This window comes from Hyperolius riggenbachi, chromosome 10, assembly GCF_040937935.1.
Source record: "Hyperolius riggenbachi isolate aHypRig1 chromosome 10, aHypRig1.pri, whole genome shotgun sequence".
NCBI classification, from domain to species: Eukaryota; Metazoa; Chordata; class Amphibia; order Anura; family Hyperoliidae; genus Hyperolius; species Hyperolius riggenbachi.
Window position 1 is genome coordinate 235,927,322 of NC_090655.1, and position 20,667 is coordinate 235,947,988.

The 20,667-nt window shown below is 44.0% G+C and overlaps 2 protein-coding genes across 5 annotated transcripts; both read left to right on the forward strand.

Moving 5' to 3' along the window:
• Positions 1–3,874: 3,874 nt before the first annotated feature.
• LOC137536955 (gastrula zinc finger protein XlCGF57.1-like) lies at positions 3,875–4,513 on the forward strand. The gene has a single exon (XM_068259122.1). The coding sequence runs from the start codon at positions 3,875–3,877 to the stop codon at positions 4,511–4,513; it is 639 nt and encodes a 212-aa protein (XP_068115223.1).
• Positions 4,514–9,983: 5,470 nt separating this feature from the next.
• LOC137534905 (zinc finger protein 154-like) lies at positions 9,984–19,472 on the forward strand. 4 transcript variants are annotated; one of them, XM_068256610.1, is made up of 8 exons: positions 9,984–10,035; positions 12,979–13,091; positions 13,526–13,660; positions 13,740–13,823; positions 13,916–14,048; positions 15,277–15,374; positions 15,457–15,598; positions 18,029–19,472. In XM_068256610.1, the coding sequence occupies exons 2-8, from the start codon at positions 13,014–13,016 to the stop codon at positions 18,982–18,984; spliced, it is 1,626 nt and encodes a 541-aa protein (XP_068112711.1). In that variant the 5' UTR covers positions 9,984–10,035; positions 12,979–13,013; the 3' UTR covers positions 18,985–19,472. The 4 variants fall into 4 exon arrangements, with proteins under 4 accessions (XP_068112711.1, XP_068112714.1, XP_068112712.1 ...); XM_068256613.1 differs by having other exon boundaries at positions 13,952–14,048; XM_068256611.1 differs by having other exon boundaries at positions 9,987–10,042.
• The last annotated feature ends 1,195 nt before the right edge of the window (positions 19,473–20,667 follow it).

Consider the following 20,667-nt stretch of genomic DNA (forward strand, 5'->3'; position numbering starts at 1 on the left):
CATCCGTGTACAGCAGCTCCTCCCATTTCATGTGTAGCCCCCTCCCTTCCATGTGTATCATCCATGTACAGCAGCCCCCTCCCATTCCATGGGTAGCCTCCCCTTCCATGTGTAACATTCATGTACTGCAGAACTTTCTTTCATGTATAGCTCCCTTAGGCATCAGCTTCCCATTTTCATGTATTGCTCCATTTGCAACCTTCCTTTTCATATGTAGCAACCCCTATTTCACGTCCAGGTGCCCCCTTGATCTGCAGCCGCTTAAGGCCTGGGACTTTATGGCCTTTGCAGAAATCTGGCCCTGCTCAGTAGAGGGAAGCCTTTAGTTGCTCCTGAGGCTCCTCTGATCCTTCTTTAGACTAACACTGTTTGCTGGGACCACCTTCTTCTTCATGGTCCCACTCCCATTCATGAACAGGGGCAGGTGAACTGACGGAGCTGATCTTGCACCTAAAAAAAAAAATGTCCGTCCACATGCAGCTCCCTACTACTGTGGAGGCGCAAGGCAGCCCTTGTCGACTATGTTCCGAGGGTCCCAGCGCTGCATCGGTAAGCTCGAGGGGGATGGGGGAAAAGCCTCTAGAATATCCAGAGGATTCTCAATACTGAGATAAGTATATCACTTTTTCTATAAATTTCCCTTCAGGTAAAGTTAGACACTATAGAATAGGGCAGCACGGTGGCATAGTGGTTAGCGCTCCCGCCTTGCAACGCTGGATCCCTGGTTCAAATCTCAGCCAGGTCAATATCTGCAAGGAGTTTGTATGTTCTCCCCATGTCTGCGTGGGTTTCCTCCGTGTACTCCGGTTTCCTCACACATCCCAAAAGCATACAGATAAGTTAATTGGCTTCCCCCTAAATTGGCGCTAGCCTATGATACATACACTACACAATACTTACATAGACAGGACTATGCTAGGGATTAGATTGTGAGCCCCTCAGAGGGACAGTTATGTGACAAGACAATATACCCTGTACAGCGCTGCAGAAGATGCCGGCCCTATATAAATGCTTAATAATAATAATAGAACACTGCGCACTGAGAACAAGCTCGTATACAGAGATGGATTAATCCCATACAGAGCCATCGGCAGAGCAATGAATTTGGGCCTCAGTTCTTGCCTTCTAGTTTATCGGCTCAATGGGTGCTGAGTTATGCTGAGAATACACTGTCCTTCAGGCCACTGGAGACGGCAATGTGTTATACTGGTAGCTTATATCTGTGGGCCACCTTACAGGTTATATACAGCAGAGTGACCCCCATATAGCAGAATTAAGCAGCTGCAATACCAAAGATACCAGAATTAAGTAGCCCTGTGTTCGCCAGATTCCATTATTTTTTTTCATTAACCAAAAGGTTTATTGAAATATAAAACAGTGGTAATACAAAAGTTCAATATAAACATCAATGCGGATTCAACAGATTATTAGACATTATGCATATCAAAGAAGTTGTACAGTAGTACGTTTATATACCATGTAAGTGCAGGAGAGACAGAAGAGAAAAGGGGAAAGCAGAAAGGAGGGGAGGAAAATTTGAGAGGGGTAATTTGGCGCATAATGGAGTATGTCTTAAAGAGAGGGAAGGAGAGGTAAGGAGAAGAGGATATTCAAAGAGGGAGGACATTATGGAGAGAAAGAACAAACCATAACATGCAAAGAGTCAACGGCCAACATTGTCAATCCAGCGATCCCGTATTTTATTAAATTTAGAGGGGAAACCTCTCTGAAGGTAAACCAATTTTTTAGGGTGGAGGGAGTTTTTGATTCTGACTTTCCAGTCGTTGTATGGGGGGGGGGGGGGGGATTGGAGATAGCCATCTAAATGCTGTACATTGTTTAAGCATAAAAGTAGATTCTATCAAAAAAGTCTTCTCAAATGTGTTAATATCTTCATCATAAATGTTTAGCTCACAACTTTTAATATCAAGAGCGATGGGGGATCCCATTATGTCATGGAGAAAGTCCACTGCTTATTTCCAGAGGTCAGCAACTGGGGGGCATTGCCAAAGAAGGTGTATAAAGGTAGGGTTGGGGGCTCCCAACTAGGGGTAAGATAACTTTGGTGTGTGATGTATAACTGTGTGAGGCGGTCCTTGATGCATGGGGATACCTGTAGGGCAGCCAGTAAACTATCCTCCCATTCCTCCTCATCTAGCTGAACACCCAGTTGTATCCATTTATTCATGGAATGATCCATTACATGTCCAGCAAGGTGTTCGACTAATAATAGCGTATAAAGATCCAATGAGATGGGTGAGAGGTCCATCTTTAATGGACTCCATAAGGAGGGAAGTGCCTGGTAAAGGTAGACCAAGGGGGAATTGGGCTTGAAGGGCATGATGTAATTGGAGGTACATAAAATGAAATTGAGGGGGCAGAGAGAATTGAACGGAGAGTGCTTCAAAGGAGACAAGGTGTGTGTCTTGCAAAATTTGACCGAGATACTGTATGCCTCTGTCTGCCCAGAGTGACGTATTCATGAGATTAGCTAGTTCAGGAAGTTTGGGGTTGCGCCAAAGAGGAGTGAAGTGTTCCCATATAGGTGAGGGTATTATTCTGTTCACTGCACGCCAGACACGGGCGGCTTGGGATAAAATAGTGTTGTTAGGGTCGCTCTTTGTGAGTGTATTTTTAAGTAAAGCAAATGGAAAGTTCTTGGTATGGTCTGTGGCAGAGAAGCCCAACAGTTCAGGGGAGTGTAGTGAGTTGGATACAAACCATTGGGAGATTTGTTCAACTTGGGATGCCAGGTAATATAAGAAGGGGGATGGTAGAGTCACCCCACCAAGAGTAGCAGGACATTGCAGTATATCATGTTTAAGTTTGGCCCGAGATTTGTTCCATACAATAGAGAGCATCAGAGATCTCAGTTTCTTAAAGAAGGTTGCAGGCAAAAATGTTGGGGAATTGTGAATTATATACAGAATTTTGGGCATTAATACCATTTTAATCAGATTAACGCGGCCCATGACCGAGAGAGGGAACTTAGTCCATGAGGAAAGCTTGCTTTCACTAGGGGGGCAACATTGTCCTGATAATAACTTGATGGGGAGGTCCGAACCACAACGCCTAGATATTTAAAAGAGGTCACGATTTGTAATGGACAAGATAGTGAGGAAGCTGAGATTTCCGGACCATCTAGGCAAAGAATGGCGGATTTGCTCCAGTTAATGGATAGACCTAAGTATTCTCCCATTTCAGTGATTAATTCAAAAGCAGTGAATAGAGAGGTGAGTGGATCTGCTAGATAAAGGATGGTATCATCAGCGTATTGGCTGATTTTCTTTTCTATACCGCTGATTTTAAAACCTATAATGTTTGAGTTTGCACGTATTTTACAGGTGAGTGGTTCAGCAGAGAGGGCCTATAGTAGGGGAGAAAGAGGGCAACCTTGTCTGGTTCCTCTACCTATTGGGAATGGCTAAGATATGTTGGAGTTGGTGCAAATTTGTGCTAAGGGGTTATTGTATAGGATTTTAACCCATCGGATAAAATTGTTGCCGAAACCAAACCTGGACAAAGTGGCGAAGAGAAATGGCCATTCAACAGCATCAAATGCTTTGGCGGCATCTAGTGAGACTATAACCCGACTGCCACAGTTATCATGAGTGGCTTGAATGTTGGCAAACAATCTGCGGATATTAAGTGAGGTTTTCTTGCCTGGCATGAAGCTGGTTTGATCATTGTGGATTAGGGATAAATGTTTAGCATCTACATCATTTGTTGATGAGGATCATCTCTCAAGTGAGCCCCCATTTCCATGTTCAGAGTGTGGGAAATTGTTTATTTCTATGGAATGCCTTATTAAACACCAGAGAAGCTACACAAGTGAGTAACGTGTCTCGTGTAGAAGGTGAAGGAAGTTCTCAAAATGGAATTCAGCAGACACCAGAGAATTCCTACCAATGAGCGGCCTTTTTCATGTTCAGAGTGCGTGAAGTGTTTCAATGTGACAGAAAGCCTATATCAGCACAAGAGGATCCATACAGGTGTGCGTCCCTATTACTGTTCAGAGGGTGGGAAGTGGTTTTTTCAGAAATCAGTCCTTACTAAACACTGGAAAAGCCACACAGGTGCTATCCCTTTTCCCTGTTTGGAATGTGGGAAGCGCTTCGCTGGGAAAGGCAGTCTTCTGCGACACCAGTACACTCACACCGGTGAGTGGCCATTTTCTTGTTCAGAGTGTGGGAAACGGTTCATTCGAAAAGAACACCTTTTTAAACACCTAAAAATTCACACAAGAGATCACCCTTTTTCATGGTCAGAGTGTGGGAAGTGTTTCAGTCAGAAAGGAAGTTTATATTGGCACGAAAAAAGCCATACAGGTGTACGTCCTCATTCTTGTTCAGAGTGTGGGAAAGGCTTCATTCAGAAGGGGGATCTTCTGAAACATCAAAGAATTCATACAGGAGAGTGTCCCTTTTCATGTTCAGAGTGTGGGAAATGCTTTGTTCAAAGAGGAGCATGTCGAAAACACCAGAAAGCCCACACCTGCAGTCTTCCTTTCTGACCTCCAAGGTACAGCAATGGTTCAATGATCTCAGACTAAGGTGGGCACTGGGCACTTTTCTGTGATAAGGTTAAGAGGGAAGAAGCGCCCAATAAAATTAAATTTTCTAAAAACAATAATAAAATGAAAAAATATGAGGTGGCTTACCTCAATGATGACAAATTCACATAAGATGAATTATTTATTAGCACGAAAGCACAGGCAATACGTTTCGTGGGCACTCATCCACTTAGGCCAAATTAAGTGCCGCTGTACACTGGTAGCTGTGTTAGAGGCGTCCCTAAGGCTGCATGGCTCCCCAGGTAGCAACCTCCGAGTGCAACACCCATCACAATGTTAAAGAAAAAGCTATCTGCTGCCTGCTGCATGACCCCCCTCCTCCACTCATGTGCTCAGTGCTGCAGGTACAATCAGGTGTCCGTGTTACCCCCCCCCCCCCCCCCCCCAGCGCGCCACCAAACATTCTGAAGTGTCCCCTGCGTCTCTCTCAGTCCTGACTCAGACAGTGTGTGACTATTGTAAATGACTAATGTTACCCTCACTGATAAGAAATTCCAACTATAAAACACTTTTCTAGCAGAAAATGGCTTCTGGGAGCAGGAAAGAGATAAAAAGGGTCAATAGTTCATAGAGTTTAGCTCTGGCATACTTCAATGAATGTGGCATTGAGCAAAAACAACAGTTAAAACTTAAAAAGTAGATTTAAACATAAAGTAAAACTGTTGAATATCTTAAGTCATTTTTAGGAAAAGGAAGATAGATACAATCGTTTATTTTAGTCTATTTTCGCCTCGGTGTCCTTTAAGGTGCCCATACACGGTACAATAAAAACAGTCAATTTTCCTGATTATTCTACCAAAACGATCGAATCTAATGAAAGTTTAAAAGAATCTTTTTTTCGGTCAAGAAAAAAAGATTCGATTTTCCCATTTTTTTAAAAAACCTGATTGGACATGTTGGAAAAATCTTTAGATTCGATCTAACAGAATAATTAAATAAATCTCATTGAAAAAAAATGAAAAAATTGTACCATGTGTGGGCACCATAATGGAATAAACTTTTATTCGATTCGATCGTTTTGGTCAAATAAACAGGAAAATTGAGCATTTTTATTGTACCATATATGGGTACCGTTAGTCATAATGTGCCAGCTTGCACACGAGCTAAAACTCATAAGGTGCGTACTCACGCACTACTTCCGTAACCGACGGGTCCGTCAGACGCTCCCGCTGGGCGGACATTCGGCCGACAGTAGCGCGTGTGTACGTGCTGTCGGCGGACTGATCAGGCTGTTTCTGAACAAGCCTTATCAGTTCGCCGACAGCGTGTACACATATGCTACTGTCGGCTGAACGTCCGCCCAGCGGGAGCGTCTGACGGACCCGTCGTAGAGTGTGTCTTCTGTCTTCGCACCTATATAGTTTCACTGAATCAAATAGGCAGAAGGCTTCATTGCTCAACGGTTGTATATGTGCAAGGTAACGCAATTTACTGTAGTATTTTTAAATGAGTTAATTTTTTTTTTTATTATCCCCTTATTCTCTCTAGGAAATGTAATTATAATTTTAATTGCAAGTTTGTAATGCTAGCAACCATCTGTATAATATTGTAAGTAAAGCTGTTTATCACCTTTACATTTCCGTTTCTTAAAATGAAATTTGTGATTGTTTTGGATGACAGTTTAGGAATAATTGCTTTACGAACATGCTGTTCAGCACTCTCTTGTCCCAGAGGAAGGAGGAGAATGAGGCACACCACACCCACAACTTTAAAGGGGCACTATGGCGAAAAAATTTTAAATTTAAAATATGTGCAAACGCAGACAAATAAGAAGTATGTTTTTTCCAGATAAAAATGAGCCATAAATTACTTCTCTCCTATGTTGCTGTCACTTACAGTAGGTAGTACAAATCTGACAGAAGCGACAGGTTTTGGACTAGTCCATCTCTTCCTAGGGGATTCTCAGCAAGGCTTTTATTCTTTTTAAAGATATTCCCTAAAAAGGATTTAAACAATGATGCTGGCCAGCTTCCCTGCTCGCTACACAGTTTTTTGGCAGTTGGACAGAGCAACTGCCATTCACTAAGTGCTTTTGAAAATAAATAAAACCCTGAGAATCCCCTATTAAAAGATGGACTAGTCCAGTGATCTGCAAACTTTGCTCTCCAGCTGTTAAAGAACTAAAAGTCCCACAATGCATTGCTGGAGGCTGACATCCACAGCCACGATTCATAAAGGCAAATGCATTGTGGGACTTGTAGTTCCTTAACAGCTGAAGAGCCAAGTTTGCAGATCACTGGACTAGTCCAAAACCTGTCGCTTGTGTTAGATTTCTACTACCTACTGTAAGTGACCGCAACATAGGAGAAAAGTAATTTATGGCTCATTTTTATCTGGAAAAAAACATACTTCTTATTTGTTTATGTTTGCACATATTTTAATTTTTAAAAATATTTGCCATTGTGCCCCTTTAACTTAGCGTCATACAAGGACAACTGCAGTTAGTGGATAGTGATCCGACTGACGATCCAGCTAATGCCCCCAACTGTCACACTCGCTTGTTTCTGCTGCGTACGGCGGTGTGCGTACACTATTTTGGCAGTTGGACTGAGCAACTGCAGTTCAGTAGGTGCTTTTGCAAATAACTGAGAATACCCTATGTGCAAATGGACTATTTCAAAACCTGTCAGATCTGTGAAATTTTCCCTACCTACTGTAAGTGACAGGAACAAAGAAACAAAATAAATGTATTGGGCATTTCAGGTTGGGAGAAATGTACATTTATATGCATGCATTTCCAAATGTTTTTGCCTTGATTGCCCTTTAAATTCTGTTTATGAATAAGCCTATTTTTGAATTTGTATTTTCTATTTTATGGATATACATTTTTTATGTGAGTACAGCTGTGTTTGTCTGTTATTCATTCTGCATGTTTATCTACATACATAAGTTTTGTTTTCACATTTAAAGCTATTGTCAGGAGATTATGACTTTTTACATTGTTGACTTTCTATAGTGAAGATCTGGGAATGTCTACAGCACTGAGTCACTGCTTGACCTTCTGTGTCCCTTCTAGTATAAACGTAACATAGATTTGTCTATTCTTGGGTGCACCCATACTTAGGCATGAGTCCCCAGCTTCATATGGTATAGCTGGAGCCCTTAAAGTGGACCTGAACCGAGTAAATTTATTTAAAATAAACACATCATACATAGCTTGTTGTCCGTTCCTCTCAGAAGCTTGCCATTTTCTTCTTACAACTATTCCTTCCAGTTCTGACAAGTTTTAGTCAGAACTGAAATATATCAGTTGCGGTCAGTTATACTGAAAGGAACACTGGTGAGCAAGGTAATGTCTATGTTTCCCTATGGCTCAAGTGGGCGGTATTACAGTTTAACAGTGTGGTGTCCAGGAAGCTGTTATGGGGTAATGGCCATTTTAAAAATGCAGGACGAAGAATTCCGTTGATCTGAGCGGACAAACAGGATGCAGGAGAGGAGAAAGAGATTGATGAGCAGACTACACGAGTGGTAATTATGACGTGTATGTTTATTTTGACTTTCAATTTTCAGTTCAAGTTTGCGTTCAATTTTTTTAAGAGTGACCACATGAAGACTACTTCAGTTCCACCCAAGTGGAGACGGGTCTAAGATCTTCGGCTGCTCTATTAGTTGGCTACTCTTTCACCAACCTCATCTTTTGAGCACACTTCATTTGCCATTTTTATGGTTTGATCTGCACCGTTTAAGCTCCTGTTACTCTGTTTTTTAAGGGGACCTGTCATCTTGCTTCTCCCTTAAAGTGTACTTAAGATGGTAGACTGATGTTTATTATAGCCATGCGGTGCACTACACGCACCACACCGATATACAGCGGGGAAAGTTGTGCAGCAGGCATAGCGCCATGCCAAAAAAGGGAGGGTGGTCATGGGTGGAGCCAAATTTACATGAACTGACAGGCACCCCCCATGTTTAGTCACAGGGAAGCCCCTCCCCCCCCCGATTTAGGTGGTGACAGATGTGCCCCCCCCAGTTCAGGTAGTGACAGGAGCACCCCAGTTTAGGTAGTGACAGCTGTCCCCCAGTGTATGTAGTGAGTGACAAGGACCCCCACTCACCATCGTCCCAGCAGCCAGCCCAGTGTCAGACCTCACAATCCGCCTGGCGACCAGTGAGAGCGGGCGTACGTTACCCCTGTGGACACCCCGCTGCATATGCGGAAGTGATGTCACTTCCGCATATCAGTGCGGTGTCCGCGAGGTCCTAGCGCCCGCACTCACTGGTCGTCTGCTGATTCTGAGGTCTAACGCTGGGCTTGCTGCTGGGATTAGGCAGTGTTGACGGCCGGGGGGGGGGGGGGGGGATCTGCCCCATTTTGCCCGACGCCCATGGCTGCCATATTGGTTTCCTTTTAAACAATACCAGTTGCCTGGCAGTCCTTCAGATCCTGTGTCTTTAATACTTTAAGCCATAGGCCCTGGAACAAGCATACAGCAGATCAGGTAGTCTGACTCAGGTTTTACTGGAGTAGCCATATGCTTGTTCCAGGGTTTTGACTCAGACTCTACTTATGCCAGAAGACCAACAGGGCTGCTAGGCAACTGGCATTGTTTGCAAGGAAATAAATATGGCAACCTCTAGATCCCTCTCACCTCGGGTTCCCTTTAAGAATCACTCTGCACCACTCGGTCAAACTACAGGAAAGCGTAGAAGGTAAGAGCATTGAGGGCGGGGAGCAGGAAACTAATGGTGGCCATACATGGTACAATTTTTTTCATACAATCTTACCATTTCTATGTAATATAAGGGAACTGCCTACATTATCCTTTCAGTATATTCACTTAATTTACCCTTATACTACATAGAAATGGTAAGATTGTATGAAAAAATTGTACCATGTATGGCCACCATAAACAGCGTCAGAACACTTAGGAGAAGGTAATCTAGCCCACCATGCACGTTATTCAATCATTTTTGTTCTCTTATTCGGGGCCTGAATAGAATTTAAAAAATAAGCTGTACTTTAAACTTACTATCACAGCTGTTTATGTGAAAGAGCCCCTAATAATACAATAATAATACAATACAATACAATTGTGTGGCTGAATGGAGTAATGGTTAAGGGCTCTGCCTCTGACACAGGAGACCAGGATTCGGGTCTCGGCTCTGCCTGTTCAGTAAGCCAGCATCTATTCAGTAGGAGACCTTGGGCCAGTCTCCCTAACACTGCTACGGCCTATAGAGCGCGTCCTAGTGGCTGCAGCTCTGGCGCTTTGAGTCCACCAGGAGAAAAGAGCGATATAAGTGTTCTGTGTTTGTTTGTTTGTTACAATGAAAGAAACACCGAGCAGCACATGTAGCATGCAGTTCCTCTATTCACCACAAGATGGTAATGTCACCAATTATGAATGGAACATGGAACACAAAGACAGGAAGGACTGTTTAGCCTGGGCAGGAAGATTTGGGTGGTGTTGGGAGGAAGTAGTCGAGAGGAGCCATTGCTGGGACTGGCAGCCGAGGAGGTAATAAGTAAGGTATTATATTTATATTCATACAACAAGATAACCTCCCGTGTCCCATCTCCCTCCCCAGCAGCTGCTGCTACCCATAGAGGAGGGTGATGGAGGTCTGATCTGTGAATGGTGCTGGATAAGAGGCCAGACCCATCAGAAACACCTGGGATCTCCCCTCATCCTTCTAATTTTAATAATGCCATCTTCTGTGATGCAGTATAAATAAATAGTATGTAATGCACACACATCACATGGGCAGCACAGCTGGTGAGTCCCATCATGTGATCGCTGATTATATCCCCTATATATATATACTGCACAATGTAAATCTGTTTATCTGTGGTAAGCCTGTTATAACTTATGTTACTCCATCAGCAGGTATACATCTCTCTGTGATATGATCTGTTTCCTTCATGCTAGTCCTGCCAGATGGTAAATCGTGTGGTTCTGGTTCCCTGTGTTCCAGTCCCGGTGCACACTAACAATTCACAACTGCTTTGATTTGGAAACCCCACTTGGAATTAGCAGAATTTGCTTAAAGAGAAACCGTGACCAAGAATTTAACTTCATCCCAATCAGTAGCTGATACCCCCTTCCCATGAGAAATATTTTCCTTTTCACCAATGGATCATCAGGGGGCTCTGTATGGCTGATATTGTGGTGAAACCCTTCCCACAGTGTGATGTCAGAACCATGGTCCTGGCGGTTTCCTGTCTGTGAACCTCGTTGCATTGTGGGAAATAGCTGTTTACAGCTGTTTCCAACTGCCAAAAAAGAAAACAGCATCTCCTTCCACTGACATCACCTGCCAGCAGTAAAAATGTCACCACATGATAAATGTCAGAATTTAAATCAGGGAGAGGAAAGGCTTTACAGTGGGTAAACACTGACTAAATCACTTATACATAATTATTGTAAAAATGAAGCACTTTTTTATTACGTTATTCTCACTGGAGTCCCTCTTTAAAACCCCCATCCAGCGGATAATTTGTAAATTTGTGGGACTGGGTAGTGCAGTGCAGAAAAGAAGCTATGACAGCTCCCACACCAGCATACTCCACTGCACAGTGCTCTGCAGGAAGAGGGGAGACACTGGCAGCTATGACATCTCCCTCACCAGCATACTCCACTGCACAGTGCTCTGCAGGAAGAGGGGAGACACTGGCAGCTATGACCGCTCCCTCACCAGCATACTCCACTGCACAGTGCTCTGCAGGAAGAGGGGAGACACTGGCAGCTATGACATCTCCCTCACCAGCATACTCCACTGCACAGTGCTCTGCAGGAAGAGGGGAGACACTGGCAGCTATGACATCTCCCTCACCAGCATACTCCACTGCACAGTGCTGTGCAGGAAGAGGGGAGACACTGGCACCTATGACATCTCCCTCACCAGCATACTCCACTGCACAGTGCTCTGCAGGAAGAGGGGAGACACTGGCAGCTATGACATCTCCCTCACCAGCATACTCCACTGCACGGTGCTCTGCAGGAAGAGGGGAGACACTGGCAGCTATGACATCTCCCTCACCAGCATACTCCACTGCACGGTGCTCTGCAGGAAGAGGGGAGACACTGGCAGCTATGACAGCTCCCTCACCAGCATACTCCACTGCACAGTGCTCTGCAGGAAGAGGGAGACACTGACAGCTATGACAGGTCCCACACCAGCATACTCCACTGCACAGTACTCTGCAGGAAGAGGGGAGACACTGGCAGCTATGACAGCTCCCTCACCAGCATACTTCACTGCACAGTGCTCTGCAGGAAGAGGGGAGACACTGGCAGCTATGTCAGCTCCCTCACCAGCATACTCCACTGCACAGTGCTCTGCAGGAAGAGGGGAGACACTGACAGCTATGACAGCTCCCTCACCAGCATACTCCACTGCACAGTGCTCTGCAGGAAGAGGGGAGACACTGGCAGCTATGACATCTCCCTCACCAGCATACTCCACTGCCCAGTGTTCTGCAGGAAGAGGGGAGACACTGGCACCTATGACATCTCCCTCACCAGCATACTCCACTGCACAGTGCTCTGCAGGAAGAGGGGAGACACTGGCAGCTATGACATCTCCCTCACCAGCATACTCCACTGCACAGTGCTCTGCAGGAAGAGGGGAGACACTGGCACCTATGACATCTCCCTCACCAGCATACTCCACTGCACAGTGCTCTGCAGGAAGAGGGGAGACACTGGCAGCTATGACATCTCCCTCACCAGCATACTCCACTGCACAGTGCTCTGCAGGAAGAGGGGAGACACTGGCAGCTATGCCATCTCCCTCACTAGCATACTCCACTGCACAGTGCTCTGCAGGAAGAGGGGAGACACTGGCAGCTATGACATCTCCGTCACCAGCATACTCCAGTACACAGTGCTCTGCAGGAAGAGGGGAGACACTGGCAGCTATGACATCTCCCTCACCAGCATACTCCACTGCACAGTGCTCTGCAGGAAGAGGGAGACACTGACAGCTATGACAGGTCCCACACCAGCATACTCCACTGCACAGTGCTCTGCAGGAAGAGGGAAAACACTGGCAGCTATGACAGCTCCCTCACCAGCATACTCCACTGCACAGTGCTCTGCAGGAAGAGGGGAGACACTGGCAGCTATGACAGCTCCCTCACCAGCATACTTCACTGTGCTCTGCAGGAAGAGGGGAGACATAAGGTGAGGGGAAGTGTTCTGTAACTATACATGTAAATGTACATAGCTGGCACATTTGTGTTATGTACTAACAGCTGCAGTAGACACAGTAGATGTGTATAAAGGGCAATCACTGAGGATGAAGGGAGCATTAAACTAAAGACTTTTATTGTGGGCAACATTTCAATCATACTGATATATTAGGCTGCAGTGTTTAAAATGTTGAGTGTGTGACACATGTAATATACCCCCGTCCTGATACAGTCCAGAGACCTTCATTCTGAGCTTATCTCTCCATAGAGAAAAACCTTGTATAGATCACATGACCAGTGAGGATGGAGGAGGACTGGAGTCACATGACAGAGGGGATAATAAATCTAACCCTGGAAATCATCTACCTGCTGACTGGAGAGGTGAGGAGGATTCTGGGATGTTACATGACATCTTATCTCTTATCTCTATTATTAAAATACACACGTGATATATGGTGAGAAGTTCCGATGCCCACCGCTCATCTGTGCTATAGCACGCAACTGTGGCCAGGAGCACTCTGCGCATGCGCGTGATGTCTGCGATAACACGTAGTACGCTTGCAGCATGGCCGGCGCAGGCACACTGAATGATGCCCAACCAAACCGAACGCAAGACGGGGCTGGAGGGTAATTACTGGTAAGAGAGGGGGCAGAAAGAAGAACGGGAGGAGCGGTGAGCATCAGGACAGCTCACCATACATGCCTGTGCCTGTATCATCTTCATATGGAATCTTTATCCTTTAATAAAACCTGTCTGGAGGGCTAGGTAGGATTCTGGGAGGTCACATGACATCACTCTTACTCTCTATATACAGAATTTTCCTAAAGTGACATTTGGAAATCATGTGACCATCACGGTGCCTCCATCTCATTCCCTGATACCCAAGAGACACACCAAGCAGAAGATTGTGAAAACCACCCACAGGATCGTTGAGCTGCTGGTGGGAGAGGTGAGCAGTGCTAAATATGAAGACAAATAATCCCCTTCCCTGCATTGTGTGTCATGAGGCTGAATTCTCTGCATTACAGGATGAGGAGGGGGAGTGTCTGGAAGGACAGAAAGATCAGGAGCAGAACATTGTGGCAGAAGGTCAGATCCCACCCCATCATCAGGTAGAAGCTCCATGGGCAAGAAAAGCTGTTTATGTTATGATGTGTACATTGCCTGCCTTGTTACTGTTATTATATTGTGACTATACTTTTAGGGTGGAAGTGTGACTGATTGTAATCCTATTGTAAAGGGAATGGTAAACCATGCAGATGTGATAAGGAAGAAGCCGTATACAGAAGGATACAAGGATGTGACGGTGGAGAAGCAGTCATCCCTCACTTTAGTGGGTAAGAGGAGACTTAAAGTTCTTGTAAAGGATAGAGCAGCATGGAGGGCATGAAGAGATACGCAAACAGCGCACTTCTCTTACGCTAGTCTGGGTCCGACTGACGGAAGTGCGGGGCCGGGTTCTCGAAGCTGCAGACAGCGGAGGACGGCAGCGTGGGAGCGATCCAGGTGGATGGGGCTGGAGGGAGCCCCAGGTATGTATAACATCGTTTTCCTTCTTTATTTCTGGTTCACTTTAACCATGTTTTGCCTTTTGATTTCCAGTCTTTGATGCTGGGGTTTGGGCTAGTATAGTTCAGTAAGGAACATGCATACTGTCTTTACTGTACATAATAAAGCCGTAATAAAACGGGAAACCGAGAGCCCAATATAGTGCAGTATGTCAGAATAGTTTGATGAAATGATAAGGTGAGAAAGATTATACTCACAAACATGGGTTACCGTCCAGGTAACCACTATAAAGGCAGGTGAGGAGATTAAGCCTGTCCTCACTCAGGGCTAAGAAGTCGCTCTCTGTAGGGTTGAGAAAAGGAGGTAGCACTCCCATCCACCAGGAGTGGACGCAATGGATTTGTGTGTTGTACAGAGGCGCCAGCAGGATAAAAATTCATAAAATCAGGCAAACAAGGGGTTTAACAGGGAATCTGCGCTATTCCTGATACCACAGATTCCCTGTTAAACCCCTTGTTTGCCTGATGAAGCGGGCTTGACCTGCGAAACGCGTTGCATTTCCGTTGTGGGGTATCGTATAATAAAATTATATATTTATATAACAACAGGACGTCTGTTTGTTTGTGGAGGCTAGCCCACCACTTCCTCCATACAAATTTTTAAAAATTTTATGAATTTTTATCCTGCTGGCGCCTCTGTACAACACACATAATAAAGCAGTGTTCCGCTATGTATTATCAGTGAGCATCTGCTTGAGGCAGCTTTTAAGTTAGACCTTCAGCTTGACATAGAAGACAGCTGATAAGCTGTCGTAACTCATTAATACACAGTGAGGTCATTTGTACGTACTTTTACACTTATGCATTAATTAATATACATAATTAGGAGAACCCTTAATATAAAACCTTTGCATGGGTGTTTAGTTTGTATGTAAATTATGGTGATAATTGAAATTAGCTAAATCCTAAACAACTGGGAAAAAAAGAGTTGTTACATGAACTAAAGACATTTCCTGCTTGTGGCCAAATAAATTCAGTCAGTGTGTGTTTCCTACAGATGAATTCACCAACAGAAGCCCACCAGAGCAATGTACAGGTCCTCTTTATTCCCAGGATTGTCCACAGGAAGATCTCCCCATCCCCCACCATTATCAGGTAGGTGTGCAGATTTAATGTTACAACAAACTTTTTGTTCACTTTCACACCATTATTGTTCACATTTTTTTGTGGTTTTAAGCATGAAGGACACATAACAATGAAAGTTGTGGTTAAAGAGGAGACAGAGAAGACATATGTGAGGGATGATCAGCAATCTATGGAGGCAGAAGAAGTAATGTGGACTATTAAGGAAGAGGAATGTTTTCCGGATATAAGAACTAGTAAGTAACCTCAGTATAACATCCTAATACTAACAAATAAGGAGATACTGTACACCATATGAAAGGCCCATCTCCAGTCCTCAGTATAACATCATAGTACCAACAAATAAGGAGGAGATACTGTACACCATATGAAAGGCCCATCTCCATTCCTCAGTATAACATCATAGTACCAACAAATGAGGAGGAGATACTGTACACCATATGAAAGGCCCATCTCCATTCCTCAGTATAACACCATAATACCAACACATGAGGGGGAGATACTGTACACCATATGAAAGGCCCATCTCCATTCCTCAGTATAACATCACTGTACCACCAAATGAGGAGGAGATACTGTACACCATATGAGAGGGCCATCTCCATTCCTCAGTATAACATCATAGTACCAACAAAGGAGGAGTAGATACTGTACACCATATGAAAGGCCCATCTCCATTCCTCAGTATAACAGCATAGTACCAACAAATGGGGAGGAGATACTGTACACCATATGAGAGGGCCATATCCATTCCTCAGTATAACATCATAGCACCAACAAATGAGGAGGAGATACTGTACACCATATGAAAGGCCCATCTCCATTCCTCAGTATAACATCATAGTACCAACAAATGAGGAGGAGATACTGTACACCATATGAAAGGACCATCTCCATTCCTCAGTATAACATCATAGTACCAACAAATAAGGAGATACTGTACACCATATGAAAGGCCCACCTCCATTCCTCAGTATAACATCATAGCACCAACAAATGAGGGGAAGATACTGTACACCATATGAAAGGCCAATCTCCATTCCTCAGTATAACATCATAGCACCAACAAATGTGTGGATATCCTGTACACCATATGAAAGGTCCATCTCCATTCCTCAATATAACAGCATAGCACCAACAAATGAGGGGGAGATACTGTACACCATATGAAAGCCCCATCTCCATTCCTCAGTATAACATCACAGCACCAACAAATGAGGAGGAGATACTGTACACCATATGAAAGGCCAATCTCCATTCCTCAGTATAACATCATAGCACCAACAAATGTGTGGAGATACTGTACACCATATGAAAGGTCCATCTCCATTCCTCAATATAACAGCATAGTACCAACAAATGGGGAGGAGATACTGTACACCATATGAAAGGCCAATGTCCATTCCTCAGGATAACATCATGTTCCCAACAAATGAGGAGGAGATACTGTACACCATATGAAAGGCCCATCTCCATTCTTCAGTATAACATAATGGTTTTAGCAACTAAGGTGAATGTAGGTCCATCATTCCTGCCTTAAAGAGACTTTGTAACAACATTTTCTGCCTTCTATCGTCTATCCTATAAGTTCCTATACCTGTTCTAATGTGGTCTGTCTTAATGCAGCCTTTCCTAGTTGCATAGTGGCTGATTTATCTCTGTTATATAATCTAATCTTCTTTCCTCTGACGGCTTTGCCAGGCTCAGGCACTCAGGCAGGAATCTGCTGCTCTGCTGTGATAGGATAGAAGCTATACACACCCTCTCCACGCCCCCTGCAGGCTCTGTGTGAGTCATAGACAGCTTCTCAGAGCCTATCACAAGCTTTTAGCAGCCATGTCTTTTGTTTGTAAACACTGCCTAAAACTGGCAATTACAAGCCAGGATTGCAGCAGGGAGTGGCAGAAACAGCACAGAGGGGCCCAGGAGAACATAATGAATAGAATGGTATGCTTTTTATTGTAAGAATTTTAGAGTACAGATTTTAATTGGTACCCAATGTTCTCCATTGTGCCATATCTGGTTTAGCTGCACCAGTAATGTGATTGAGCTTAGTAATACAGGACTACATGGCTTGCCTGAGATGAAAGTGAAGAAGAAATATATACATACCTGGAGCTTCCTCCAGCTGATTGGTCCTTCACCGTCCTCTTCTGCCTCCTGGATTCTCCGCTACGGGTTCTGTTAATTTGGCCAGTCAGGACGTGGTGTGCATTGGTGCGTGCCCCATCGTGCTCCCATTGCTGGGAGAGTTCTACACCTGTACAGTACTACTGCACAGGCACAGAACACTCGTGTGCGCGGCTGGACTGCATCTGTGCCCCAACTGGCTGAAATACCAGGAGCCATAGCGGAGGATCCAGGAGCCAGAAGAGGACGGCGAGGGACCGATCAGGCTGGAGGGGGGTGGAGGAAGCCCCAGGTATGTATAAACTGTCATCATAGGTACATTTGGAACAACATGACACAGTTATGGTGGCCATACATGGTACAATTTTTTCATCCAATATTACCATTTCTATGTAATATAAGGGAACTGCCTAAATTATCCTTTCAGTATATTCACTTAATTTACCCTTATTCTACATAGAAATGGTAAGATTGGATGAAAAAATGGTACCATATATGGCTATAATAACGGTATCACATTATCATTTTTCCTTCAGCAGGGGGAGATGATGTCGGGAACACCTTAGAGGAACATATTATGTCACATCCGGATGATGCTGCAGAAGATAATGGTGTCACACAATGTACTTCAGAAGAAAACTCCATCGCTAGAGACATCCATCCTGGAGCTTACAGTACAGATAGAGGAATGGTTCTCTCTGGTGGGGAGGATTCTTTTTCTGCTTTTATAGACAGAGATGGACGGAGACATGATAAGATTTTTCCTGGATTTGAATTGTTTGTTGATGAGGATCATCTCCCAAGTGAGCCTCCATTTCCATGTTCAGAGTGTGGGAAATTTTTTATTTCTCAGGAATGCCTTATTAAACACCAGAGAAGCCACAAAGGTGAGCAACTTGTCTCATGTGAAGAGGGCAGAGAAAGTTTCCATCTCAAAAAGGGCGTCAGCAGACACCAGAGAATTCCTACTAGTGAGCGGCCTTTCTCATGTTCAGAGTGTGGGAAGTGTTTTGATCAGAAAGCAGACCTAGCTAAACACAGGAAAAGCCACACAGCTGCTCACCCTTTTCCCTGTTTGCAGTGTGGAAAGAGCTTCACTGAGAAAAGCAATCTTCTTCGACACCGGCAAACTCACACCGGTGAGCGGCCATTTTCTTGTTTAGTGTGTGGGAAACGGTTCATGCGGAAAGGAGACCTTTTCAAACACCAAAAAACTCATACAGGTGAACGCCCCTTTTCATGTTCAGAATGTGGGAGGCGGTTCAGTGTGAAAGGAAGCCTATATCGGCACCAAAGAACCCATACAGGTGAACGTCCCTATTCCTGTCCAGAGTGTGGGAAAGGCTTCATTCAGAAGGGTGATCTCGTGAGACACCAAAGAGTCCACACAGGTGAGCGACCCTATCCATGTTCAGAGTGTGGGAAAGGCTTCATTGAGAGAGGAGCGCTTCTAAGACACCAGAAAACCCACACCTGCACTCTTTCTTTTTGACATCCAGGATACAGCAATGTTTCAATGATCTCAGATCTGTGATGAGAGTGTGGGAAATATCAATGCTTGTTCTTCATCGGAGGATGCCCGCCCATCAATAATAATGACAAACACATGGGAAGAATTAACAATTGCATCCAGGATTTTATCTGATTCGGGATGTTTTGGGTTCCCCTGCAGCCATGTTAGCCTGGTCTACATCCGCCTCCCCTGCCTGCACCCCAATGTCCTGAAGATGTTTCACATGGAGAAAAGTCTTGTTACTGTATCATAAAGAGTAACTTCACTTCAATACAGAAATGAATGCAGCATATTTTATTTTACAACAGAATACTGCAGCTGCTAGTACTTTGTGGTGAACCTGCTGCTATGACTTTGTAATAAACATGACAACAGACTTCCCAGAAGTCTCATGTCTCTGTTTAAGTCATTAGTTTAGACATTTGCACAAAGCTGAAATAAATAAAATTACATGCCTTCCTTAACAAGCTTGTGACTGTACATGAACGTGGCAATACCTGGGGGAAAAAACAGAGTTTGTTCTTCCAGGTGACTGTTCTCTTTGGATCTGTCAGTCAAGGTCACTTTTCTTTAATTACCTCTCCAGCTAAGCAGAGATAATAAGGCATTAGTCAGATTGCTGGATGAAGAGAGCACCTGAACACTATTTAGACATTTATTGTCAATGCACAGCAGTTCTGTTCTTTAGTTATGCAGAATAAACATTCCAGCAGTAGGTGGGGTGCTTTGCAAGGAGAGGCTGTTTTGCCTCCTTTCGTAAGGCATCACTGATGACAGCTGTTGGAGTTGGTAAATAGAGCAGAGGGGGGCTCTTTTTCTGCTCGTAATAGTTCCTGTGAATGGGGAGGGGGGCATTATGTTGTTTTTTTAATTCTCACCACTAAAATAAAATATTCTATAGAATAAGAGGTCTAAAAAATACCCATGGCCTGAGATGGGTTAGATTGTAACTTGCCCCATGCATTTCTTATCTTACAGTATATACATCGGGAAGTCTGAGACTGTGACCATATTTTCTACTAAACATCTTGATATGATTATTGCTAAGTAAAAGGACTTTAATCTTAGACCTCCGAAGTTCTTTGCCAATATGAGCCTTAAATCAGGCATCCAGTTAATGAATATATACAAGAACATTTTTAAAGGTTGTGTTTTATATTTTATGGATATAAATGTTTTGTGTGTCTGAGTCCAGAGCAGAGTCACGTTTGTCTGTTATTAATTATATATGGTTATCTACATACATACGTTTTGTTTTCATATCTGAAGCTATTGTGAGGAAATAATGACTTTTTACATTGTCAACTTTCTGTAGTAAAGAGCTGGGAATGTTTACAGCACTGTGTCACTGCTTGACCTTTCTTTGTTCCTTCTAATATAAACTCTCTTCTCAGAGATGTTAGAGGCATAGAGATCCCTTTACTGTGGTTATTTCATATCGTGACCTCTTGTTTTAAATCAACTGTGCATAAAACGTAACTGCTGCTCCAATTCATAGATACTTCCTCTGTAACCTCCAGCTGTCTGCTTACTCCTCCTTTCACTCAATGTGAATTCACTCTGATTGACTCTGCAGCTGTAATAAATAGGGTCTTATGACTGTAATTATAGAATGTTTATGAGGCAGCGGTTCCAGATATCATCTTGCCCCAGTGACAGGAG

Coding starts and splice junctions, on each gene's coding strand:
- LOC137536955 (XM_068259122.1), top strand. CDS start 3,875: ATGGAATTCAGCAGACACCAGAGAATTCCTACCAATGAGCGGCCTTTT.
- LOC137534905 (XM_068256610.1), top strand. CDS start 13,014: ATGGAGGAGGACTGGAGTCACATGACAGAGGGGATAATAAATCTAACC. Junction 14,049..15,276: donor GTCATCCCTCACTTTAGTGG/GTAAGAGGAGAC, acceptor TGTTTCCTACAG/ATGAATTCACCAACAGAAGC. Junction 15,375..15,456: donor CCATCCCCCACCATTATCAG/GTAGGTGTGCAG, acceptor TGTGGTTTTAAG/CATGAAGGACACATAACAAT.